The 25,748-nt window shown below is 46.5% G+C and overlaps 4 protein-coding genes across 5 annotated transcripts; 2 read left to right on the top strand and 2 right to left on the bottom strand.

Annotated features, from left to right (window-relative positions):
• Positions 1-5,495, top strand: mbpa (myelin basic protein a). The gene is made up of 6 exons (XM_079750129.1): positions 1-131; positions 1,940-2,035; positions 2,463-2,498; positions 2,783-2,803; positions 4,357-4,440; positions 5,165-5,495. Exons 1-6 carry the CDS (start codon positions 24-26, stop codon positions 5,213-5,215), a joined length of 396 nt encoding a protein of 131 aa, XP_079606255.1. The 5' UTR covers positions 1-23; the 3' UTR covers positions 5,216-5,495.
• A 2,122-nt stretch (positions 5,496-7,617) lies between these two features.
• Positions 7,618-13,434, bottom strand: zbtb22a (zinc finger and BTB domain containing 22a). Its single transcript, XM_079749348.1, has 5 exons — positions 13,205-13,434; positions 12,449-12,670; positions 11,360-11,970; positions 11,079-11,272; positions 7,618-10,006 (listed from the first exon to the last, which is right to left on the bottom strand). The coding sequence occupies exons 2-5, from the start codon at positions 12,656-12,658 to the stop codon at positions 8,877-8,879; spliced, it is 2,145 nt and encodes a 714-aa protein (XP_079605474.1). The 5' UTR covers positions 12,659-12,670; positions 13,205-13,434; the 3' UTR covers positions 7,618-8,876.
• A 1,564-nt stretch (positions 13,435-14,998) lies between these two features.
• scn1bb (sodium channel, voltage-gated, type I, beta b) lies at positions 14,999-19,566 on the top strand (the record flags this gene model as incomplete). The annotated part of the gene is made up of 5 exons (XM_079749205.1): positions 14,999-15,059; positions 15,456-15,622; positions 17,428-17,662; positions 18,308-18,449; positions 19,497-19,566. 5 exons carry the CDS (start codon positions 14,999-15,001, stop codon positions 19,564-19,566), a joined length of 675 nt encoding a protein of 224 aa, XP_079605331.1.
• Positions 19,567-20,646: 1,080 nt separating this feature from the next.
• Positions 20,647-25,253, bottom strand: naxe (NAD(P)HX epimerase). 2 transcript variants are annotated; one of them, XM_079748834.1, is made up of 7 exons: positions 25,117-25,244; positions 24,687-24,873; positions 24,243-24,351; positions 23,478-23,588; positions 22,287-22,397; positions 21,767-21,914; positions 20,647-21,395 (listed from the first exon to the last, which is right to left on the bottom strand). In XM_079748834.1, exons 2-7 carry the CDS (start codon positions 24,854-24,856, stop codon positions 21,196-21,198), a joined length of 849 nt encoding a protein of 282 aa, XP_079604960.1. In that variant the 5' UTR covers positions 24,857-24,873; positions 25,117-25,244; the 3' UTR covers positions 20,647-21,195. The 2 variants fall into 2 exon arrangements, with proteins under 2 accessions (XP_079604960.1, XP_079604959.1); XM_079748833.1 differs by having other exon boundaries at positions 20,649-21,395; positions 25,133-25,253.
• Between the last annotated feature and the right edge of the window lie 495 nt (positions 25,254-25,748).

The raw sequence follows: 25,748 nt of genomic DNA, 5'->3' as shown, positions 1-25,748 counted from the left end.
CGAACCCACCCAAAGCAGCTAGCATGGCCACCACAAGCTCCTCAGGGCTGAGCAGGAAGAAGAAGAATGCCCCAGGCCTGATGGATCAGATCAACACCTTCTTCGGAGGGGACAAGAAGAAAAGGAGCAAGGTGAGTTGTTTTGACCGACGATAAACCTCAAGTTGGTCTTTCTGCTCCGTCCTTTGGTAGAAGGGTTTTTTTTTCCTGCCGATAAAGCGTATTGGGTGGACGTTCGGATTGAGCACTTACCATTGTATTGCGTTTGGTGGAGTTTGATTCTGATCACACAGAGAACCTCACAAACAACTCTCTGCTACTTAGATATTCACAGGGATAAACCTTCGCCCCAGAGATAGTTGTAGGATAAACACCCACAACAAACTAGAAAGACATGTAATGTTGAGGGTACTGCAGCTTTTTAAGAACGTATAGAATTGGTCTTGGTTGGTCATGACGAATGGTGAGGTTCAATTTACCTCATCATGAGTTTACGTAACTTGAATGACCCTTTTGGTCCCAGAGGACTTAAATGCAAAGATTCTGATAACATAACATCTGTTACATCTCTATGGCTTGGTAACCGTGATCACACTGACTATTAACGTTAGTGTCTGGAGTTAACAGTTGGTAAATGATGGACCCAAAGTGGGTAGCTGTTGGTCTCTGTGGATCAGTGGGAACGACGCAGGCAGGATGTTGGCTGGGGTGCCAACATCTGAGCCTCCGCAAAACCATGTATGGGTCATGAATCGACTTCATTGAATCCATTCAACACTTTTCTCGTCAAGACCGTAGCATATGATGATGGCCTATAATACAACTCTCATCGTGTTGTTCAGAGTGCTACGGATTTTGCAGGGCAGTTTTTAGAGTGGAACCGAGCAACTGAAACAGGAAATGAGTAGCTCTTTAGTTTGGTTCTGTCCCAGAAGGAAAACATAACAAAGAAATTGCAAACACAAAATAATTGTCTTCAGATTATTTTACTTTAGTTCATTAACTATTCCATCCAAGCATATCGATATTGGAATCCCAAATTAAACAGTCTATATGGTTCTGCTGCTGCCTGCGCTTTCCTAAGCACGACAAAAATAATATTAACTTTCACAAGGAAAACAGCTGCATCTGATACGTATTATAAATGGACAAGGGTCTCACCAACTGAACGGAGCCATTGTCTCCGAAATGCTAATGAAATCTGCAGGGTTAAAGCAACGCGTAGGATGAGGATGGGAGTGGTTGTCAGACATTCCCCAAGGCGTAGGCCTGAAAAATCCCAGAGATATTTCCACCAGCCTTGTGGTTGAATAATGTGTGCGGTTTGAACGTGAAATATGAGAACTCTTTTCAGCTTGTAGACCTACTTGTTCATTCTGGATCATAAAAAATATATGTTCTTTAGATATCTAAAATAACATACAAGGTGACACTCATTTGCGGTGTGAAGAGGATTTTCAGAGGTGTAATTTCACAAGAGTTGACAACGTGATAGGATTACAGCACATTTTTCGGATTAGCAGCGGGTTGAAAAGTATGGATGTAAAGTTTGTATGTTTCGATTATTGGATGTATCCTAATTTTTCCCCCTCGTGCTATACAGTTTGACCCGCCAGGAAATAGCTTAGTTGAATTAAAGCAATATCACAGGCATGATTCATGGATGACAGATCATGGCTCTGGGGAGATAAGAACTGTCTGCAGTCTGTTGGTAGAAGCTTGTTTTTCGCGTTTTTCATGTCAGCCATCCGCCGTAATTGCATTCAAATTGTCTTTGGACTGATGTATTATGGCAAAACTCCTGGCCTGGTGTCATTGTCAACTTGCCATTTTAATGTTCAAGTGATTATTACTTCTTCCGTTTGAATACCTTCCATGGGAATCATCTCCAGTAAAAATGGGATGACTTGTTAAATCGTGTGATGTGTATTCTGTTCTAGGGGTCATTTCGGGGACACCTGTCCACGTCGCCCCAGGGAGCCTCGGCTCGCCGCAAGCCCAACGAGAGTGCAGTTGCACATTTCTTCAGAAGCTTCGTAAGTGGCATGGCTTTGGACTCCTCCCCCTTTCTTTCTTTTTTTTCTAAAGGTGTAAAACTAGAGCGAAGTTGGTTGTCTTGCTCTAAGGCCTTCCATCGACGTCGCTAAGGTTTCACTTTTATGAGCTGCTGTAGTACACTATTATCGCTCCCTGTACAGAGTTCCTCAAATAAAAGATGCAAGAAAACTGCACTTATCGCTCTATTGCTCTACTATTAGAATTATTCTGCCCTTTTGGGCAATTTGTGGTCTGACATGCAGACAACCAACCGCAATATTTAGCAGTTACTTATGAAAACAAACATGCATTAGATGATCACAGTTTTTCTTCTCATTCTTATATAGTGATGGAACAACCTATATACATGTGTACTGTGTCCAAATGTTGCTCATCAAGTAAGGGTTGTTTTTGTCTATACCTCAGGTCTCATCCTCATCTTCTCCTCGTCCTAAGTCCAAGGTGAGTCTCTAGTTAGATACATCATCAAGGTTTCTTCTGGTATCAAATCGAAGCCCACTTTATGCAATGCAATATTGGAAAACACTGCCCTGCACCACGCCAAATGTCAAACTTTAAATTGGGAAGCTTTTATGTATTATTTTATCACCAACCTTTGCTACTAATGCAATTGAATGACATTTCGTAACAGTTCTCAGACAGGAGGTACATTTCTTGGAAGGAGTTCCTGGTACATCATGAATTCAGAATCACCATGGTGCTGTTTGTTTCTTTTTCATGTCCAGTGGAGAGATGTCTTGGGCTTGGTATGTTTTTTTAAACCTCATTCATATTGAACACCCCCCCCCCAACACACACACACACACACACACACACACACACACACACACACACACACACACACACACACACACACACACACACACACACACACACACACACACACACACACACACACAAAAACACAAGGTTGCCATCTCCAATGGAGCCTCTCTTTTTCATGTTTGGGCTTTTGTCCGCATATCCTAGCTAACACTGTGCACTCCCGTATACTTACTTACAAATCTTTTTCCTCCTGCCCTTTCATGCTATGTTACTACTTTACTCCTCCTGAGAGAGCACAAGGACCAACTCGGGTCCAGGAGACAAATGCAGGAGGGTGAAACATGTTAGATGATTCGGATACATTAATACCTTCAATACCGTAAGATGAGAAAAGGTTTGATATTCCTCATCAATTTCATCTTGAAACATGGTGAAATGGATATCATTGCCAGCGGACGTTGTTTCAGACATTCGATCTTTCATTTTAAACAAACCGTTGGTGTCTTTTATCAGACGTCGGAGATAAACGCCCGTCGCTAAATTTGTCATTTTATATTTCATCCCCCAACCCCCACCCCCACCTCCTCCTCCTCCTCCTCCTCCTCCTCCTCCTCCACCAACACCCTCCTCCCTGCCCCCCCCACCACCACTGCGCCTTCAAGAGCGACTCGCTGCTTCTGGATGACTTTGAAACTGCCCGGCTTTTTATGAACCACAGCCGGTAAAAAACAAATACTTTCTTCTCCTCTCAGGAAAAAAAACCTCGGGTCTGCATCCAACCCCCCTCCGCCATTTTCTTCGTCCTTCTTCTACTTCTTCTTTGTCTAGTCATTGTTTGAGTGGAGTACATGGGTTCCCTCCCCTTGTCCTGGTCACCCAGCAATGACTCACTAATCCAGCCATGGGGGTCTTCCTAGGACCCCCTCCACCTGTTCATTTCACAGCGAACCGAGACGTTGTTTCTGCATGTCCGAATCCTGACCGTTCTCCTGTTTCCGTGTGTTTTGTGTTCGACGGCCGCCAGCTCCACAGCATGCGTCTCCTAATCAGTTTTCTCCTCCTTTATTGGTTCCTGTGTGAATCTGTGTCTCATTTCATGTTTTAATGACAATGCTCTTCCTCCCTTCCCCTTGCCATTGTGTCGGTCTCTCCCATTGTAATGGATGGAAGAAAAGACTGGTTATTTCATAACCATTGAATGTTGAATTGAATGGATTGAAAATTGGATCGAAAATTGGATTTTGGTATATTTTTGGTAGTAAGGTTTCAGCCTTCGTAAACTCCTCCATGTTTTTTGTAAACTCCTCCACATTTTCGTAAACTTCTCCACATTTTCGTAAACTTCTCCACACTTTGGTAAACCTCGCCACACTAGACCAGTAAGCGTTAGCCCGATGGCAGTTCCTCGAGGAGGTTCTGGCACCACACTGACACCGCCACCACGCGGTACCGTCACCCCTCCTGGTGGTTCTAGGGTCCCGGGTCAGGCCCTGGTTCTCCACCACGCTCCATGCTCATCACCCATGTCTTTCAGACCGCCTCACCGCGCGCGGAGAGTGCCAAGTCCCCGCTCAGACGCCGCAAAGACCAAAGCACCCTGTCCCGACTCTTCAACATGGTGAGAACAACACTTCTTCTGCCTGGAAACACAAGCGGCCACTCTGTCCCTATCCCTCTCTCCCTCTCTCTCTCTCTCTCCTCTCGCTGTGTGAAAACCTTGAACTTAAAGTCGTTTCTCTTGTGTGTCTTTGTCTGAATGCCACAGTGATGCGGTCGGCGGAAAGGAGTGAGTAGAGAGTTGTGGGTTTGGATCCATTCTTGCAAATTGTCGGCTCTCATAGACCATATTGTTTTTGTTAATACGTCATTGATATGCTTTTGAAAGCACGGTCACCGCTCATTAACAGGCTTACTTTCGATATTTTGTATTGCCCCATAATGTGGAAAGCTCTAAAGCGCTCAGCTATTGTCTTAAGCTTTCTTATTATTTATTTGCGAGTTCTCTTACGTTGCAATATTTCTCTCATGCAGAAATGATTTGATTATTCCAAACAAAACGTTAAGTCATCTACCTCAATCTGATTTGAGTTGCTGTTTCCAAGTCCAAGACATCCCCCTGAATTCCGAACAATGTGAGGTTTCTGACAATCAACATCGAAACAATCTCTCCCAATTGACCTTTTGGTGTTCAAAGGGAAACGATCGCAGAACATCGTCCTCTTGAACCACGGCTTTCCCTCTGACCTTTTGAGTGTTGACAGATGAACAGAGGCTGATTGATAGCTTCCACCACCAATGTGCCGCCTTCTCCTACACTCCCCATCGCCCCCATCTCTTCCCAGGGAGAAACCAAGGCCCGCCCTCCCCCTAAACGCTGGAGCACCATCTTCTAAGATCTCCTCCGACAGCCGAGACCTGGATCCACCTGAGACCGACGGGCCGAACCCAGGGCCGAGCGACGGAGAGGAGAGCTGCATTCGGGATGGACCTCAAGACCTCAACAAAGCCTAACCGTAATGCTAACGCTAACTTACAACAATGCTTAATGTGGCGACACGTCAGGCGTTGGAGGCTAACGCGGGTGCAGCTGCTCTCTGAGATGAGTGGAATTCAAAACGTAGAAACAAAAATTAAGCCATGGTCGTTGTTTTTTTTCTTCTTCTTCTAATCCTTAGGGTTAGTAGTGGAGATCCTGTCTCTGTGTTCTGCTCTGTGCGGTAAAGCTATAGCAAATGTTGTGCTGTAAATCCTGCTCCATAGACCATGTTCGTGAATCGTCAAGCCATCCTCGACTCTTCAGTGTGACGGTGCTAGTGTCGTCTAATGTCTACATTCAGGTGTTTGTTTTGCTACCTGTAGTCTGTTCCCTGTTGTTCACCTTCACTTAAGCGTATATGAGTGATTGCGTTTTGTGTTTTTTTTTTATAAAGACCACTCACAACTTAGTTTTCTACTGTTAATTGGTTTGATTGTATGTTTGTTTTGTTTTTGTTTGTACGTTTGTATCTTGTATCTGGAAGTGTATTTGGTATCACCTGTTTTCTACGACAAATGTTTGATGTGACATAATGCGATTGAAAAATTTGAAACTATGCAAAATGTATCCACTCAATAATATATTAACCCTCATATTTTTTGTAAGTCACAGTGTTTTGTAAGTCACAGTGTTTTGTAACTAACAAAACGAGTTTCACCTGTCAGCTTTTTGCTTTCAAGACTTTCTAGTGGAAATAAAAAACGAATGCCCTTACGAATTGCACTGTTATTAAATTTTTCAAAAGGTATTTATTTAAATGAAGCCTTATAAACTAAACTATAAACTTACAAACAAATCTAAGTAGTTAGTATTTGAGCATTTGTTTTAATGACATTTAGGTGGTTTTGAGGGAGAACAAAGTCCAATGGGCGCTGAAGGTCAGAAAGCAAGTTGTTGAAAGGTCAAAGAGGGAAGCGCATGTTTGTTTTGATCCATGGGTGTGGAATTAGAAGTTGATATCAGGAGTTGGATACTGAGAGATAGAGACGCATTTTGCTTGCGAATATCATGGGGAATTATGTATTTGTGTGTGCATTGATTAATTGCATTACTTCTCTTGTTTGCACACGGCCTACTTTTTGTGTTTGGTCACTGCAGTTGAGGGAGCAATAAAATCATTAAGAAACAAACATACTCTTGTCTTTGTGGTAGGCCTGCCCTGCTCTGATGCACACAAATTATCAAGGAAACTTTTAGTACAGCCAAAAATGTATAATATAGGCCTACAAAAAAAAAGTTGTTTCTAACACACAACGACTTGACATTTCTAAAATGGCGTTGCCCACCAAGTTTCTACTCGATACTAAATATTACCTGCATTACATGATAATCTAAAGGTTATGCCATAACTCATTATTTTCAACCATAATTATTTTGGGCTGTAATATTATAGGCTTTTTTTGTGGAATTAAAGTAAAACACAGATTTACACACAGTACTTTCTGGTACCGTTGACCTCCGCCGAAACTTCCCATTGCCCAACCCGGAACGGTGACCTTGTCATTAAAATCCATCAAAAATAATCCATTGTGTTCTCACACTGTAAACGCTCGCTCGATGTAAGACATTTGTATTAGTATTAGAGATTATTCATCGTCTTTAGCGATAAATAATTCGGGGAAATAAATAATTAAAATAATTAAATAATAAATAATTCGGGGAAAAAAAATGTTGGGTGCCTACCACGTTCCTTTCTAGCCCGGGCGTGACACGCTTCCGCCGCCGATCGCGAGCCCAGATAGAGTTTCATCATAGGCTGAATCCTGTTGGTGATCACATGCATATTCTGTTAACATTGGTGCCATGATATTATTCAATGAGGAGGACCGTGATGAGAAATTCAATGGAATTGTACCAATGGACGAAGGAATAATAGAAGCCCCCGCCCGGTGTAAAAAGTGGAACCTGTTTTATTCATGGTGGCAACCACAGTGAAATGCCTGGAGTGGTCTTTAGGTAGCCAGCAGCTGGCTCTTTCAAACTAAAGGCCATGCCCTTTTCAAGGTTTCAATGTTGTCTCCTATCGCGGTCCACAAAGACATGTGATAAATGACCTCAAGTCCTTTCTCGACCTCGGTATAGCAGGACGTGTTTTAACAATCCTTCCTTTCCTCCTACATCTGATCAATGCAGCTCTTTGATGCTTGCATGGCCACCTTTCCCTTTGAGGTGAGAACGATATAAAGCCCTATCCTCTGGGAGTTGCATACATCAAAACACATCCTGTAAACCAACCCTGCTGATTAATTACAGCCTGCAGCATGTTTCCATCACGCCCATGATTATGATCTTTTGTTTCCGACGAGGTCGGTTGAGAGATGTCTTGGAGAAGGGAGACCTCTTGTGTTGCTGAGGAGATCTGCGGGAAACGATTTGCAAGTTTGACTAGAACGTAACATTTTTGGGGGATTATTATTAACGTGGACAGTGAAAGAGAAGGCTGTGTGGTTAAGCAATTCTTGTGCAACAGTTTAATTTAAAACTCAGTGAGTACATTCACACCGGTGCTCCATAAAGAACAATATAAACTTCATAGAAATATGTTTTATATCCAACAACTGATCCCTACAGGGCACCTCACAACAAGTAGGTGATGTGATTGTGCTAGTGTTTTTGTTCACTGCAACAAAAAAAACACACGGTCACTGTCCAAACACTTTTAAAAGGGAATTTAACAATAATTTAACTTAAGGCGGCGACACACCGCCCTATTCGCGTACGTAAATGAAGTCGGGCTATTAATCTGGCCGACTCGATCAACCGAAATGGGAAGTACACACCTACGCGATTACAGCCGATGCCGTACGCTCTGCGCGATATGTAATGTCTCCAAAACAGCAGACGGCGCTAATCTGTATTGTGGTCCAAAAAAACGAAAACTGGAAATACCAGGTCCTCTCTCTAGACCAAAACACAGAGCACGCTGTTTATCTGGTATGTTTACCATCCTCACTTCCGGGCTTCACTGATTCGCTAGTCAAGCTGCTAGCCCTCCACCAATCAGAATGGTAAAAGACTGAACGACTCTAATGGCCGATTGCAAATGTTGAATCGGCTGAAAAGAACGCCGACGTGACCGTACACACCAAAGAGACTCATGTCACCGACCTCTCAAGTCTCACCGACGCCGATTTTCGGCGCGGCATGTCGCCGCCTTTAAACCGGTGTTCCGATCAAAGGTATTCATTAAATTTGCGCTCAGTCCTTAATTATATCCTGTAACTTGAAGACATAATGGTTACGATTCCACTGCTTTCAACAAACGAAGAACACAGGGATGTTGGCATGGCGCAGAAAAGAAGAAGCTGATAAAAGACAAAGAAATAAATAGCTTGGGATTTCTCGCCACAGTCTACTCTGGTCTCTGTCTCTTCAGGAGAATCAAATCAGGATTTCCCTAGAGTCTATTGGTCACCAAGAATGGGCGTGGGGGGGGGGGGGGTTGTGCAAACAAGTTCATACAAACGGAAGTGCTGTGAGTTCGGCTTTACGGAAAAAAAAACACACACAGATCGGTCTCAACTGAAGCCCTCGCTGGCCTCCTCCTTGAACACGTGACCGTGCAGGAGTCTGGACTGGGAGCGCAATTCATCCATGATGCCCGCCACGCCGCCCATCAACCTCCCCCCCTCGCCGCTGCCGTCATCTCCCACCGCCTCCCCGCCGAAGTCCGCCTCCTCCACCTTCACCTGCCCCGCCAACGCCAGGAAGGCCTCGCCGTGGTCGAACCCATAGCCCCCGTAGGCGCCGCCGGCGTCGTCCGCCCCCATCGCCGGCCCGCCGTTGACCCCTCCCGAGGAGGAGGCAGCGCCGGAGACGTTGTTGTTGTTGCTGTTGTTGTTGTTGTTGTTGTTAGCGGCGGCCATCCTCTCGCAGCGCGCCTGGTGCCGCAGGAAGCTCTCCCTCCAGATCACCTTCTTGCCGCACAGGCCGCACTCGTAGGGCCGCAGGCCGCCGTGGGTCTTCAGGTGCTTGGTCAGGTGGTGCTTCATCTTGAAGGTCTTGCCGCACACGGGGCAGCCGAACGGCCGCAGGTTGAGGTGCTGCATCTTGACGTGGCGGTCGCGCATGCTCTTCAGCGTGTAGGCCTTGCCGCAGTGGCAGAAGTGCACCTTGCCCGTGTAGGGGGCGCCGGCGAGGGACAGCGAGGACGACGAGGACGGGATGGGGGGCGAGGCGGGGCCGAGGGGGAACTGGGAGAGGGCCGGGGTGAGGGGCCGGCTGGGCGTGGCGGGGGCCGAGGCCACGTCGGCCTGGCCGCCGCCGGCCGACGGCCAGGCGAGGCCGAAGTCGCCGTGGTGGTCGGGGGAGACGGGGACCAGGGGCCGCTGGGAGACCTGGCCGGTGCCGTCCTGGATCTCGTCGTAGGTCTTCCCTTCGAAGTGGCCCTCCGCCAGGTGCTCGAAGTCCACCTCGGACTGGTCCTGCTCCAGGGGCGTGGCCTCGGCCTGGGACCAGGGCGCCTGCCACTGCATCCGAGGCGAGGTCCCCAAGCGGGGTGGGGTGGAAGGGATGCCGTGGTCGGGTCCACAGGTGCGGCCCATCAGGGAGGTGTCGCCGTGCTCCCTGTCCTTGTCGTCCTCTGGCCTGCCTCTGGCCTCCGCTTGTCCGGACGACTCTCCGTCGCTCGTCTGGCCGTGGGAGTCTCCTGGGAGGGGATTTGAAAACATGAAAAAAAAAAAAAAAAAAAATCATGTAAAATAATGTAATAATCCACAATTATTAAAGGGGACATATTTTACCACCAGGTGTGATCTATCCAGCGCAGATCTAGGTGGACACTCCCACTAGTGATGTCATATTGGGCCGATTTTTTAAACGGCTTGTAACGGCTAATCCCACTCACAACTGGTGGTGTGCTGTGTCCCGTTTAAAGGGGACATATCATACCACCAGGTGTGAGTGGGATTAGCCATTACAAGCCGTTTTCAAAATGTGCAGCATTGTGACATCACAGGTGGGCGTGTGCATCTAGATGTGTGACGGATAGATGGACACGCCAACCTGTGATGTCACAATGCTGCACATTTTCAAACCTGCTTGTAACGGCTAATCCCACTCACACCTGGTGGTATGAGATGTCCCCTTTAACAATACAGTCTGTGATAGACTCAGGCTAGGCGCAATGAGCACAAGGGCAGAGTGGGAGCAGGTAGCCGGGAGGGTAGGGAGGCAGACCGGTAAATTAATTTGGGGCAAATGAAATGATTGGAAGGGGTTATTAAAAGGCACCGCAACAGATACCAGAGATTTTTTATTTGTCTGATAATTCGACGTATTGATTGAGGACTGGGCGGAAAGGGAATTTCAACAAATATGACTAAAACTTAGGGCTGAACGATGTACTAATATTGCGACTGCGATTTAATGTGCGATTTTTATCATTTATTAATTCCTTATGTTGTGTATTATTCACTAAAAAGGTAATAAATCATTCTTTAGTGTGACCAACACAACATCGGAAGCAGTCAACATAAAAACTGCTCTTTCCTTTAGGCCAGGCCGATGTGTTGAGATTAATTTATATTATAAACTTCTTTATTTAACTATTAAATTGTAAAATAAAAATAAATGAATCGTACTGATTTCCAGTCAGTAACGGTAACAAATCACTTTTATTCTTTTTTTTGCAGCCTTTGCGTGCCGCGTTCTACCGCATAACATCGCGATTTCTATTTGAATTCGATTAATCGTTCAGCCCTAACAAAAGTGCTTCTTACCAGTTTGTCCAGGCTGCACACATCGGTCCCTCCTCCCTGCCACGTCCTCTCCGACCCCTTCATCTGCCTCCATCCCTCCTCTCTCCACCTTCCTCCTCTCCTGCTGCGCCGGTGGTGCCGCCGGCAGCTCGTGCACCTCCACCACGTCCCGGCTCCGATCCACCCTCTCTGGGCCCGATGTCCTCGGATGCAGCCTCACCCTCTGCCTCAAGCCCTCCAGTCCACCCCCCCCTCCTCCTCCTCCTCCTCCTCCTCCCCCTCCTCCTCCCCCTCCTCCGAGCTGAGCGCCGTAGTGTCCGTCGGCGTTGGTCGGGGCGTCCTTCGCGGCGGTGGCCGACGTCAACCACACCTCCTCGCAGCCGCCGTAATCGCCGCTGCAGTCGCCGTACCCCGGCAGCGAGACCCCCAGCTGGGAGTCGGCGGCCGAGTGCGGCCCTGACGAGGGGCCCCTGGCTCGGCCCCATCGGGGGAACTGCTGGGGCCGCCGCCAGGTGGCCAGAGGGGGGAGGGCGTCCGGCTTGCGGTCCCGCCTCCGGCCTTCCCGCTCCACGTAGAGGCAGTCGGAGCTGCTGGGGGACTGCTGCCTGGAGGAGGTCCCGGGCTGGGCGGGGGCCGAGGGCAGGGAGGAGGAGTTGGTGGTGGTGGTGGAGGCCGAGGGGATGGCGTCCCCCCCCGGCTGGGACTCCGCCAGCGGCCGCTGCCTCTTGAGGAGCTCGGTGCACTTGTCCACGATGTGCCACATCTGGAGGAAGCTGGCCACCGTGACGTAGTTGACGATGTCCTCGTGCACGATGCTGAGCTGGCCCGTGTAGGCCGAGGCCAGGACGCTCTGGAAGGCCAGCGGGTCCATGACGGAGGGGAGGGACACCATGGTGACGTTCTTCAGCAGCACCTGCGAAGGGGGGGGGGGGGGGTAACCCCAGCGTCAACATCCGGGAACTCTCTACGTACGGTTCATAGGATGTGATTGAGCGGTCGTTTTCGTCCAAAGCGACTTCACGTGCAGGCCATTAGGGAGCAGGTAGGGGGTTGGAGCATCTTGCTCAAGGATGCCCAGTTATGCTGTCAATACTGGGGAACGAACCCAGGACCTTTCGACTGGAGTCGGACTATTAACCACCTCAACAACGGTAGCCTACTACCGTAGAATATCTACACAACCTGTGACGCATGTGATAAGGATAGTATAGAGTTGGTAGGGTGTTCTAGACCCAACTGCAAGTTGTGGGTTTGATCCCCAATGTCTGCAGCCTACTACTTTGGAACACATGCCCGAAAGGTATACCTGCTAAATGACCTGTATCTGAATTCTGAGTATTTATAAAATGTGATACCGATGTGCTTACCAAAACAACAAAAGCGTTACCCACCTGGTCGTGGAAATAAGGCGAGGAGGCAGCCAGCACACAGCGATGGGCCCTGTACACGTGACCCTGCACCTGGATGGCGAGATCGCAAAGACGCCCCTCCTCGCGCTGGCGGTTCAGGTTGTCCAAGACGGCAGTGCGGGCGCCAGGGAAACACACCTGGACGATCAGGCCAGCAGGGGCGCTGACGGGACTACACATCTGCTGCTCCATTGTGAAAGAGGTCTACGTAGAAAGTAAACATCGGCGAATATTAAACGTATCCTGGTTTCTTTGTTCAACGTGGTCACTTCTGCACCACTGTCAACAATGGCCCATGAATGTGAATAGCACCGTTGTGTACGGGGGCATTGGCCAAGTTGAATGCAGCTGGACAGATGGCCATGTTTACACCTGCTTGTGCTAGCCGTTTGAAGTTAGCAATGGACGACATCTGCACTAGTGTAAGATGTACAAGATAATGCAGACATAAAAGTTATATGAATGAATTTCACGGCGAACGACTTAGTGAAAATGCAGAGGCTAACATAGCATCCATGCAAAAGGCATTGGGTGTCATGCTATCACACCAGCCAAGTTAGCTGCGAGTTAGCTTAGCAGTTGCACATCTAAAAGGACGATATAACGACGAATAGATCGGAATACGTAATGGCATTTTCAATGTATAACGCAAATAGCTATCGTCTACGGAAGTGCACTTCATGTTACGATGTGTCAACCGCAACAACGATGCAAAAACACGCAAGAATAAAAACTTACCCGCCGCTAAGTAGCTAATGTAGCTGCTCGATATTAGCACCAATACACTCTCATCCTGGAGGGGGGGGCGGGGGGGGGTCGGACTACGCTACACCAACTTCCCTTACTATTCCCTTACAACGAACCAAAACAAGACTCCAACACGAGTATTGCGAATGGAAGCGGGTACTTTGCGGCACATTTGTGTGATTCTGATGGTGATCATATCGGGTGCCTTGGCGGAGGAGACAGTTCACCACCATGTACAACAACACGGGTCCCCCCGCCCATCTTCCAGCCCCGGTTAAAGGGACAGGCAGTCTCACCTTCACCCAAACACGTCCACTCGAACATCACTTTGAAGGAAAATAAAACATGGCACACGATTCACCAAAGCGAGGTGCAGCCTGCATGTGGTTGACTGTTTTATGGTGATATTTTTGCGGTTCATCTCAAAGGTCGTGCATAGTGCATATTAGAGGGGGGGTGTGCATCGCCCTGGGAGCCCGTCTACATCCTATAGCCTAGTATCCTCCTCACATGGGTTTTTTTTTTACCGCAGTGCATCAGCAGCGTCTCCTGACATGAGCGACAGGGGTGCAGCTGCACTCAGTGTTTGCGCCGTGTGTCAAAGAAGAGGATTTATCTGAGGGACCGAAATCGGGACGTCGATTATTGGGCGTTTTTTTTCCGCTCATAACTGATGCTTATAGGGCCTTGGGACGTGAGCGCAGTTTCATCTGCAATGTCAACACGACCCGGGCATCTCTGCTGAGTCGGGGCTCCTAGATAGGTGGAAGGATTCGAATTCTTTTTTGTTTTACATGGATTTGTTTCTCAAACGGTAACCATCACTACTACACGGAGGAGACTGCGTTTCGTTGTAACATTTATTTGAACTCCTATTTGGGAGAGAGGGAGGTGTTCTTTGACCGAGATACCATCGACACCGTCGGCTTTTGATCGTTCGTGATCGGATCAAACCTGATCTCTTTTTTACGAGCGATTATACCGATTGCCCTTCAGTGAACATTTGTAAGTTACATCGGATAGGCAGGGACGGCATGCAAGCATCCGCTTAATTATTCATGGAGCGCTATGTGAATTAAGGAATGGCTTTTGGAAGACGTAAGAGGGTTTATAGTGGGATTTTGTAGGCTACTTGACTTGATTACATAAACCATTTTTATATTAACCGTGTGCACTTACCAAAACATGGTGTGTGTGTGTGTGTGTGTGTGATGGTAGCTCTCTGATCTAAGCGACTGTGGTCCCCAGAGCTATCATCTAACCGCAGGCCCAATCATTGCTGCGATCGTTAAATAGGCTATCAGAGCCCACAAGATTGCTAAAATCTCCGGTTATACCAGAGACTGTGGAGTGCACATTGGTCCACGTTGCTTAAGGGTGAGACGCTACGTTCATGCACTGCGTTACGCGATCGGGAGGGTAGGAGGAATTTTCTAGAGGCGTCTGACGTAGCAATATATGGTACCTCATGTTCCTGATGCTGATGTGAACTTGCTGAGTTGAGCCAAATAAGAGTCAGGTGCAGGGAGGGAGTCAGGTACAGGTGTTTCACAAGATAATAGGAGTGACGTGAAAAGTAAGAAATAAGCACAATCAGTAGTCTGCCTCCAGCAAGCAGCTTACAGTGATACCAGTACCGGTACCAGTGAGTTCTGCCCCGTTCAGTGGATGTTGGGAAGGGGAACGTCGCCGGAGGAACTCTTCTCAAGCTCAAGACTTTCAGCTTTGCTCCCCTTTTTTTGAGACTCCATCTATAATAGATAGCAAGCCTGTCACTTTTTGAAAATGGGCAGGAATATAGTATCACTGGAACAAGTCATCTTCGTGCTGCTATGCACTCTTGGTGGTGAGTATTTTAATAATTCAAAAACATTTGCATATTATGAAGGCTACAGCCATGGGCGACGATGTTACTGCCGACATGTATTTCATAGTTTTCCAGAGTGTTTTTTTTGTTTATTATTTATTATTAAGAAATGTATTCATAATGTTTTTGTTGAGGGCGAGTGGATGTGGTGAAATGTCTCCTAAATGTGGGCAAGTTAAGTCCTACATCTATGCACTATACACTGTGTATTGCTGACGAAGGGAAAGACACAAATATTGACTCGTGGTGATCCTGAGGGAGAAATGAACAGTATAGCTCAACGGAAAGATGCATCTCCTAACAGCTCTCTCCCCCTCCCTCTCTCCCACTCTATCTCTCTCCATATCTCTCCCCCCCCCCCCCCCCCCCCCCCAGTGGGGATGTGTCGCGGGGCGTGTGCCGAGGTGGACTCGGACACGGAGGCAGTGGCGGGGAAAGGCTTCAAGCTGGGCTGCATCTCCTGCAAGCGGAGGAGCGAGGTGGAGGGCTCGGCCACCGTGGACTGGTTCTTCCGGAGCAAGGGGCAGAAGGACTTTGAGCATGTGAGTTGGTCCACAGTAACACACACGGTAACTCGGTACATCTGACGCAAGTCCAGAACGCCCATGTCTATCTGACGAGCCGTCTATGTTTCTATCTATCTGTCTATCTATATATAAGTATATTCTATCACTCTATCTCTTGATCACTCTATCTACCTATATATCACTCTATCTATCTATCTATCTATCTATCTATCTATCTATCTATCTATCTATCTATCTATCTATCTATCTATCTCTCTATTTATCTATCTTACTATCTATAACTGTATATCTTTCTGTCTGTCTGTCTATCTATCGTTTTTTTAATCTCTCTCTCTCTTTCTCTCTCTCTCTCTCTCTCTCTCTCTCTCTCTCTCTCTCTCTCACACACACACTCATCAATCAAACCCTCCCATGATGGGGGGGGGGGCGTTCAGAGGTTGAGAGCCCTGATAAAGGGATTCTCAGGGCCGGGGATGGTGGTGACGTTGCTGCTGGGAGAGATGATGGAACATGAGACACATGACCTTGGCCAGCACACGACCTCCATCCCCACTCAGTGGACGAGCACGCACACGTACATGCCTGTATATGGATTATTATACAACACCGGGGATGGGAGGCTGGACCGTGTAGATGGAGGCTGACCCTCAAACAAGAGGTCCCGGGTTTGATCCCCAATGTCCACCTTTCCTCGTGCCTTGAAGCGTCCTCGAGATGAGACGCCCAAACATCTGCCTGCTCTTAATAACCGTGAACCACTGTGAGCCAATTAGAATAAAAATAACTTATTAGTTAATAAGATAGATAGAAAGAGAACGTCAAAGTTTTATTCCCAGAACATCCAATGTTGAAAACCTTTACGGGGAATCGGTGCATGTGGTGCATTAGGAGAAATGTGGACTCAATCCAATTGGAGTATTTAGGTCAATCCCTCCAACATTGCCATCACTAAATCCAAGCCGCTAGGGACCGCAGCATCTCTGGTGATACGAACCTTCCAGATAGATGTTTCCTGCCTCAAATGAGTGTGTGAACGCCACCGTGAGCCTAATGGAAACACGAACTGCCCTTGAGGATGGAGGATACGATTACACGTAGCCATTGTTTTGCTGAACGGCTTGTCTGGTCCTCGGTTCCTCCTCAGTGCCGAGGGGTCTCTAGAGCAAGGCAATCATCCCCTGAATGCTTATGACCAGATAGATAGATAGATAGATAGATGGTAGATCGATCCACCATCTACCCACCGTTATTTCCAAGCGCATGAAAAAACGCCAAATGAAGTGATCTGTCGGCACCCTTGAGCAAGATGCCTACAGCGGAGGATGCTGACATCGGGGTTCAAACCCAGAACCCTTTCAGCTCGGGGTCATACAGTTCACCCCTAACCACGACTAGACCGCCCTCGAGTACTGCTCCTGAGTGACACGTATCTAAAACGTACTGCATTCGGGTACTTTGGGTAAACGCAATATAATAATATAAATAATAATAATACAAATGATAATAATAATAAATAAATAAATAAGATAAGATAATCCTGTTAGTCCCACAGTGGGGAAATTTGCTGGATTACAGCAGCAAAGTGGATAGTGCAAATAACGGATAACAGTTGTACAAAATACAATAAGAAAATACAAAAAAATTACAAATCCAAATCCAAATAATGGACTATGTACAACAGTGTGCACTTGTGCATATGTATTGGCAGTGAGTGTGTGCTTGTGTGCTTGCGTGTGTGTAAATGAAATAAAATAAAACTAATAAAAGGTCTCAATCCGTAAATGACTAAACCCGGATGATGTTGGCGGCTCCGATGGCAGATCTACAACTACGACGAGGAGGGCTCCGTAAAGAGCTATCAGTTTGAGGACCGCCTGGACTGGTTCGGCAGCCGGCAGAGCAACGACATCCAGGACGCCTCCATCTTCCTGACCAACGTCACCTTCAACGATTCGGGCACGTACCGCTGCCGCGTCAACCGGCTGCTCACCTACGAGTTCTATGAATACCAGACCAAGATCTTCAAGGAGGTCAACCTCACCGTCGTGGCCAAAGGTACGAAGGGTTTCACCTCAGCACACACTTTGTTCGCCGCCGAGTCCGGCTGTCGCACAGCTTCTAGAAATCAGTAGCAAGATATTTCTAAGCTGCTACAAGCCAATACCAATGCAATATTTCTAAGCTACTATTGGTCGATACCAATATATTTGTAGGCTACTTTAGGTCGATACCATTATATTTATAAGCTACTATTGGCCGATACCAATATATTTCTAAGCTACTATTGATCAATACCAATATATTTATAAACTACTATAGGTCGATACCAATATATTGCTAAGCTACTTTAGGTCGATACCAAAACCATATTCATAAGCTACTATCAATCAGTACCGATATATTTAAAAGCTACTACAAGCCAATACTAATACAATATTTATAAGCTAGTACAGGTCGATATCAATAAAATATTTATAAGCTTATAAAGCCAAAAATCAATGTGTACCATTAATTGCCATTCATTTTTTCACGCCTTATACTGAAACATCTCCTACTTAATTTTGAGTTTGTTTTAGGCCATGTTTAGTCACCATGGACAGCTCCTTCCTTTCTCCTCTGATTGGTCACGAGGGACTCGACCAAAGTGTATTCCCTGTGCAGCGATTGGTTGAGACTCTCCCTGTTTCCCCCCCCACCCAGCCACCAGAGGGACGGCCTCCATCGTGTCGGAGGTGATGATGTACGTGTCCATCATCGGGCTGCAGGTGTGGCTGCTGATCGAGATGATTTACTGCTACAGGAAGATCTCTGCTGCTGGGGAGGAGGCACTGAGAGAGGCCGCGTAAATATTCATTACACTCGCACACACACACACACACAACAGTTCACACACGCCCACACACACACACACACACACACAACAGTTCACACACGCCCACACATACACACACATACAACAGTTCACACACGCCCACACACACACACACACACACATACAACAGTTCTCACACACACACATACAACCGTTCACGGACACACACACAGACCCAACTGCACGATGCAAGAGTGTTAAATGTTTGTAGTTTGGCTATCACTGTTGCCGCCATACTTGAATGTTAATATTTATTTTGAATCCACAACAGTGATGACCGTACCGCCGTCCATTTAACTGCCGAAATATCTATAATTTTAATTTAGTACACAAAATACAATAGACTGTACATATATATATATATATATATATATATACTGAATAGTTAAAGCATATTTATTTTATTGACATTTTCCAGTTAAGAGTCTTTGCTCTTTTAGCATTCATAGTTTACTCAGTAGCAATCCAGTCACAAAGTATAATCAGGCAGGCACCACCTCAAATGTTTTAGTCCTAGGCGAATGAAAGGAAAGTGTACATAACAGGTACATGCATGTGGGCTCAACTCTGCCCATGCATGCCGTCCTCATGTGTTGTCGATAACCTGCATCTTCTTCACTGTGAACCCAGTTCTCCTCCGCCTCAGCTGCCGTCTCCCTCTCTCTAAGCCACTAACTCCTCCTCCTCCTGTTTTCCATTGTGCCCCGCGTGTGCACTCGCCCTCGGTGTCTTGTTGTCTGGTGTGTCGCGCTCCCTACCTACCTCCTGTCATGTTTCCTCCTTCCCGTCAACCCCCTCCTCCTACTTCATCAACGTCCTCCTCCTCCCTGTAGTAAAAACCAAAACTCTCCACCTGTAAGTCACAACCTTGGGATCGGCACAACTGGCCCCTCCAATTTTTGTCTCGCACTTCATTTAAATGTTTTTCATTTTCAAAAAACACATCTTTTTCGGTGAACGTCGGACATTGTGCACGTACGCTTACCCGTTGTATATGTGGATCGTCTTTTTTCCTAGAAATGCTGAGTATTTAGCTATAGCCTCGGAGAGCAAAGACAACTGTGCCGGGGTCCAGGTCGGAGACTAACACAGGTAAATATCTTGGTCTCGAAAATACTTTTCCTGATTTAACTACACAAGATCATTTGACCAGATGAACAATTAATCCGCATAACCTCTACTTAACTTTTCTAGTCAAATCTGGAGGATTAACGTTTACCAATGGGCATTATACTGGGATTTAACCAACAGTTTGACTTAACCAACGGAATTCACGAAATGACGACGGCCTGACAAAATTTAGTTTCAGGGTGTTGAATGATGAAACACACAGTGAACTACCATATTTGAAACTATTGCAACTGTATGTTGACAGTGTCTGCGAGGTGTATGATGAAACACCACGTTGTGGGCAGTGATTTTAATCCGACACGTTTGTTTCCTCTTTATTACAGACTGCATCTACTGATTGACCCACCTTGTACAGCTTGGACCAGCATGGAGGCATCCAATCAAACCTTTCTTTCTCCCCCACCACCCTCGAGTCTGTATCACCCTTTTTTTTTTTCCGTTACGCAGAACACAGATGGATGCGAGACTAAAAGGACCACGCATGGTACCAGCACTGTATATTAATACACACAAAAATACACATGAAAGCATGTACTGCACTTTTACCCCTGATCATAATGCATTAACAAGCATCAGTGTCCCTGCGCATATACATTCAATATTTCTCTTTCTATATTAAATATATACAAGTGTTTGTAGTACTACATGTATTTAAACTGTACGTAGTACTATAAGCGAGGCTGCTTGACTCTGTGAGATTGGCTGTTAAAGGAATGTATTTTGGAGAATCCATTGTCACACGGGACGTATGAATGCTTCGATGCTCGCGGGAGATCGGTTTCATGAAGACACTTATGAGTTAGGATGTCGTAGACTTTCATAGGCCGGCTGTCTTTTCAAGTTCAACAAGTCTTGCTAGATATCCATTCGATGAAACTTGATCGTGTACTAAATAAATCCGTAAATACCCTGTGTGACTGAGTCGTTTCCTTACAGCAGCAAACTAATTCCTATTATGAATTATATTAATTATATTAAAAACATTGATAACAATGTCATAGGCATTCTTTGTTCCATTTTGTATCATTTATTCAATTTTAATTAATCTTTAAAATTATTAAATCTTTCAGAATTATCTTTGGAATACTGGACAGAAACTCCCCAGAGATATAAAGAGATGCCAGTCAAAATGGGTTAGTTTATCTGATTCACAGGGGATACAGTAGGTCAAACTTCTGCCAAACGGCTGTGAAATAAGATCCCCTTCCCAGTCCCAGACAGCAAGCGCTAGCATTAGCTGAGCGACAGCTAGCCGCTCCAACCCTCCCAATGCCAGCAGCACCGGTCACATGAAAAGGCATTAGTGCAGATTTAGAGACCAGCTTTGACGTCAACACACTAGGGATCACATTCAGCAAAAAAAACTTTCTTTATTTATTACCCCTAAATCCTCACATATATCGTCTGCGCTTCCGCAACAGACTAATAATATTCCTTGTCAGGGATTAAAATAAAGCACATCTTATCGCACCATGAAACCAGTTTATTTGACCGTGACTGAGTTCCCTCCTTAATCCCCCATCATAATAAAGTAGCCCCAATGACTCATAATTTAAACTATATTCTCGTGTCTCCGGTCCTGGTCCTACAGCTGCAGCACGCAGTCTGTGCCGGGGTACGGGGGCAGGTTGAGCTGGTACTTCTTCTCCAGGGCCGGGGGGACGAAGCGCCCCCCCAGGTAGTGGTATCGACCCCTGAAGTGGGCGGCCGACTTCTTTGGCGCGGTCAGGGAGATGAGCATGTCGGGCTGCAGGCCGTCCGGGCCGCCGCGCTCCACGTCCCAGCCTGTGGGTCCGTACGCCACCGACGGTAAACCCATTACAACGTTACAGTGAGCTTGACTCCGAGCTGAAAAGGTTCCTGGCTCGAACCCCACTAATCCCAGTCTGACTTTAGGGCACCCTCAGGCAAAGGGGCCAGTTTGCTTATTATTGACATGACAGCTGAAGAGGTTCTGGGACCGAACCCCACTAATCCCAGCGTAACCTTAGTACACCCTTAAGCCTTTAAGGGGCGGGTTTGCTTCCTAATGACACGTTTCTAAAGAAAAATCGACATAGATCTAAGAATGAATAAATAAACGCCACGCTATTCGATACGAGTCACGGCCCCGGGGCAGATCTCAACGAGCTGGGTTCGGTTACCCCCTGACCCACCTGAGGGGATGTCGATGCTGGCCACGGGCACGGTGGAGTCCTTCAGGACCTCCAGGATGGCTGCGAAGGGCTCCCGGACAGCCCCCGAGAAGCTGAAGCCGAAGATGGCGTCGACCACCAGGTTGTAGGCCTGGTCGACGAGCTTGGCCTGGGGGGAGACACAGAGCGTCAGACACAAGAGGAGTGGACAGCAGAGAGCCGATGCAGACGGACGGACAGACGGAGGGGGAGAGCGGAGGGAGGAGGATATGGATATGGGGAGGAGAGGGAGAGGGAATGGGAGGAGGAGAGTAGAAGGAGGAGGAGGAATAGGAGGAGGTATCAAAGGAGTAGAGGGAGGAAAAGCTGGAGAAGGAGATGGAGGAGGAGGTGGAGGAGGGGAAAAGAGGGAGGAGGAAGTGTAGGAGGTGCAGGAAGAGAAGAGGGAGGTGGAGGAGGAGGAGGAGGAGGAAGGGGGAAAGAGGGAGGAGGAGGAGAAGGGATAGGAGAATAACGAGACGACAGACAGACAGACGGACACCTCGGGCATCTCAGACAGGAAGGGGATGTCCATCTTCTCACACTGGGTGGTGAGACCCTGGAAGAGGGGCTTGTTGGGCCTCTTGGGGTACAGGATGGTGGGCTCGTAGCCCTACGGCACGCCGCAGAGGACAAAGAGGGTGTTACTGTACAGGGTATCTAACAAAGAAAAATGCACTTGGTCTCGGGAGCTCTGTGTACAAGCATTTTAGGTATGAATGAGAAACACAAAACAACATATCATTATTTATTTACTAATCATGCAATGAATAACACTACTAATACATATATTGTTGTTGAACGAGATGTAAAGTGGCTTCATCGCCTTTAATAAACAGAGGACAATACGACGTGATTCAGATAGGGCAGACCACTTTTGAATAATAATATACTAAGCCATTGAAAATCTCACAGAAGTGATGAATCTAATCCGACTGTATTTTGGTTCGTGTTTCCTGCAGGATAAACAAGGCAACGGTTAATGCAGTAACTCCGAGATGTCCTGACCTCATATTTATGAAGCTTAGCGAAGGCGGCCTGCTGACAGAGCCTTAACGCACTGCTCTTTGTTTAATTTTCATAGCATTGCTATTTTACATTTCGACAGTGACTGGGAATCATCGCTGGGCTGAGGATGACCTTTAGTGGAGACGCACGCAAAGGGTTTAAAATGTGGAACGCAGCAAATGAGCCTACAGAGTGCTTTTTTTTTAGCTGAGGCTGGATAAAAAAAAACACACTCAGGTGCAGGAAAGAACCCAAACTTCTTGAGGGGGAGACTGAATGTTCCTCACGCGCTCTATCGAGACATTCACTGACGTCAGGAAGGCCGGGTTTATTCCCCAGACAGATGGATTGAAGGAAGAACGGAAAACTTATTTTTTAAATCGTTTTTTTCCTAAAGAACTGGGAAGGTTTTTTCACTGACCATACAAAAGAGACAAAGCCCAGAAAGAAAGTGTTTGTAAAATATGCCATATGGTATGAATATATTATACATATAATATATTATATATTATATTTATATTATACATCAAGTGGTGTATGTCTTTAATGGTGATTATACTTATTGGTGGTTTATCTTCCAGGTGTTTTACATCGATCCAGCCATCGATCCAATACAAATGTTCTATACTCATGGGTTGTCTATTCACTGCACTGAAGTGCCCTCTCCCAGGAGCCCGCCACTCACAAAGAGCTTGAGGTGACGGGCGCAGACCAGCCCGTCTCCTCCGTTGTTCCCCGGGCCGCAGACCACCAGCAGGGAGGGTCCGGCCTGGAGCAGGGAGCTGAGGGGGTAGGCCTGCAGGAGCACAGGGCAGAGGGTCAATACCGGTCCATACTGGTCAAGATGCCACTGGAACCCATTACTCAGCAGACACTTGCAAGTGACCAGACCTCCTACATGATACGCACAACAGACAAGCGACAGGAGGCTTGGATATACCGGAGAGCTGCTGATCCGATGATTGGTTAATGATAATTGATATGAAGGGACAGACAGGCAGACAGACATATAGATATACAGAGAATAGAACGATGGGCCGAAAGAGGGATAGACAGAACGATAGACGGACAAAACAGATAGACAGACAGACCTCCTGCGTTCGCAAAATAAATCTTGAAGGATCAATAATACACAGTTCTGATATCCTGTTTCATGAGGCAATGCATCACATTACATCATCCCTGAATCCATCTTATCCCTCGCAAATCTTCATCCTCACACACACGAAGCTCAACTATTTTAAACATTAGCACCCCCTGTGGGTCGGCCTTAGTGCCATAGTAATAGTGTCGCTGATAGGGTGTAAGACAGTTTACCGGGTCTACCAGGTTCTCAGTCCACCTGTAGGCATCCCTGAGCCTGATGCCCCCAAACCCCTACCTGCTCTTTAAAAAAAAAGTGTGTGAGTTCAATTTTTTGCATCTAAGTGACAGAGCGGTGTAGTCTCACCCTGGCGATGGCCGTGGCACAGCTCAGACCCGCCAGCTCCATCAGCTGGTCAACGCTGAAACCGTACTCAGTAAACAGCTGCTGGTCGATGTTCTGCGCTTCCTCCTGCCTGTCAATCACAGCAACGACCCCGCCCCTCATTGTTAGCCAGCTGACAAAAACAAGCACTCGCTCATTTTCAGACACCATGTTATTTTAGAAACATCTTTCAACACTTTTTGTTGATTAGCTGTTACTCCAATTTTGATGAATGGCCTTTTGATAACTTTGGATGAAAGCACATTTGAAACGACATAATTCATATGTAAATGTAAATTAGCCCATCCTATACGCATTGAGCATAAACAGTATCAAATAAGCTCTGCTACTTTGGAGCAGACGTCTACCTGTTGTGAATCATCGGTACCTATTGGTGTGAAAAGTATTTCAATATTTTATTTTTACCCCAGGTATTTGATAGATTGCGCCATACTGGACGCTCGTCCGCTGCTGAAACAGTGCGTGTGTTCCTTGTTGGGTGCAGCAGCAGCAGGACATGCGGCTCTCTGGGCGGTGGCGGCGGCTCTTGACGTCACCAGGAGCCCGATCCCCACCAGAGCGCGGACGCTCAACATTCAGCCGGGGCCCGCACCTGGTGGACGGGACAGGGACGAGTTATAAGATGACTTACGTCAACCTTTTGCGGGGCTAAACGCGTTCGTTTTTTCATGTGAATATTGTTATCTGAAATATGCATATTGATCACAACTTTTGTGTGTAATTTGAGACAACTTTGAGATCTCAATGACAACAACACGTACAGGTTCAGGCAATGAGGGAGTGACATTTGCGGTGTGGCATTTGACATACAGTTCTTGGAATTATTGAGACTCACCAAAACTCAACTTTACCTGATAGCTATTATACGCAATCCGAAAAATAAAAGCGTGCTTGTTAAACCAAGGTTTGCAAAAAAGTATAACAGCAAAGCACTGTTTTGGTCCCAGCCGTAAACTACTTCCGGGTGTATTTACTTTCAGAATAAAAGGTTAATTCTTTCAAAATAAAGCTCTGAGCTCCGCCTCCGTCTCGTCACAAAGCTAAATAAAATGATTTGTATATTGGATTGTCAATGCAATCGACGCTATATTCTAATGTAATTATTATTGTTGGTATAAAACAATTATTAAAGTCTTAAATCAAAGATTAAATCATGATTTCCTTTTATTACTGCACACTCAATAACTTTTCATGGGGAGTTGTCTTTGAGTTCTATTGTGAAATAAACCCACTGAAGTGCTTCGATAAGGTTTGGTCTTGGAGGACACTAGCAAATATCTATTGATTAACTGCATCATTGTTTTAGATATATATATTTTATTAACAAGGCCACTTTAATTTAGTGAATGCACTGAAATGCATTCAGTTCATTTTCCACTCACACTTAATAAAGATAAAGATCATGTTTCAACAATTTGTGGGTCAGAAAGTATCAAACAGAGTCCAGGACACAAATATTTATTGAAA

This window comes from Pollachius pollachius, assembly GCF_949987615.1.
Source record: "Pollachius pollachius genome assembly, chromosome: 13".
NCBI lineage: Eukaryota > Metazoa > Chordata > Actinopteri > Gadiformes > Gadidae > Pollachius > Pollachius pollachius.
The sequence above is the reverse complement of the archived record's forward strand: the minus strand, read 5'-3'. Positions and strand labels throughout refer to the sequence as shown.

Coding starts and splice junctions, on each gene's coding strand:
- naxe (XM_079748833.1), bottom strand. CDS start 24,856: ATGTTGAGCGTCCGCGCTCTGGTGGGGATCGGGCTCCTGGTGACGTCA. Junction 21,915..22,286: donor TCCTGTCTGAGATGCCCGAG/GTGTCCGTCTGT, acceptor GTCTCCCCCCAG/GCCAAGCTCGTCGACCAGGC. Junction 21,396..21,766: donor CAGCATCGACATCCCCTCAG/GTGGGTCAGGGG, acceptor ACGGACCCACAG/GCTGGGACGTGGAGCGCGGC.
- mbpa (XM_079750129.1), top strand. CDS start 24: ATGGCCACCACAAGCTCCTCAGGGCTGAGCAGGAAGAAGAAGAATGCC. Junction 2,804..4,356: donor GGAGAGATGTCTTGGGCTTG/GTATGTTTTTTT, acceptor CATGTCTTTCAG/ACCGCCTCACCGCGCGCGGA. Junction 4,441..5,164: donor TGTCCCGACTCTTCAACATG/GTGAGAACAACA, acceptor ATCTCTTCCCAG/GGAGAAACCAAGGCCCGCCC.
- zbtb22a (XM_079749348.1), bottom strand. CDS start 12,658: ATGGAGCAGCAGATGTGTAGTCCCGTCAGCGCCCCTGCTGGCCTGATC. Junction 11,971..12,448: donor CGCCTTATTTCCACGACCAG/GTGGGTAACGCT, acceptor CCCCCTTCGCAG/GTGCTGCTGAAGAACGTCAC. Junction 10,007..11,078: donor TGTGCAGCCTGGACAAACTG/GTAAGAAGCACT, acceptor ATCCCCTCCCAG/GAGACTCCCACGGCCAGACG.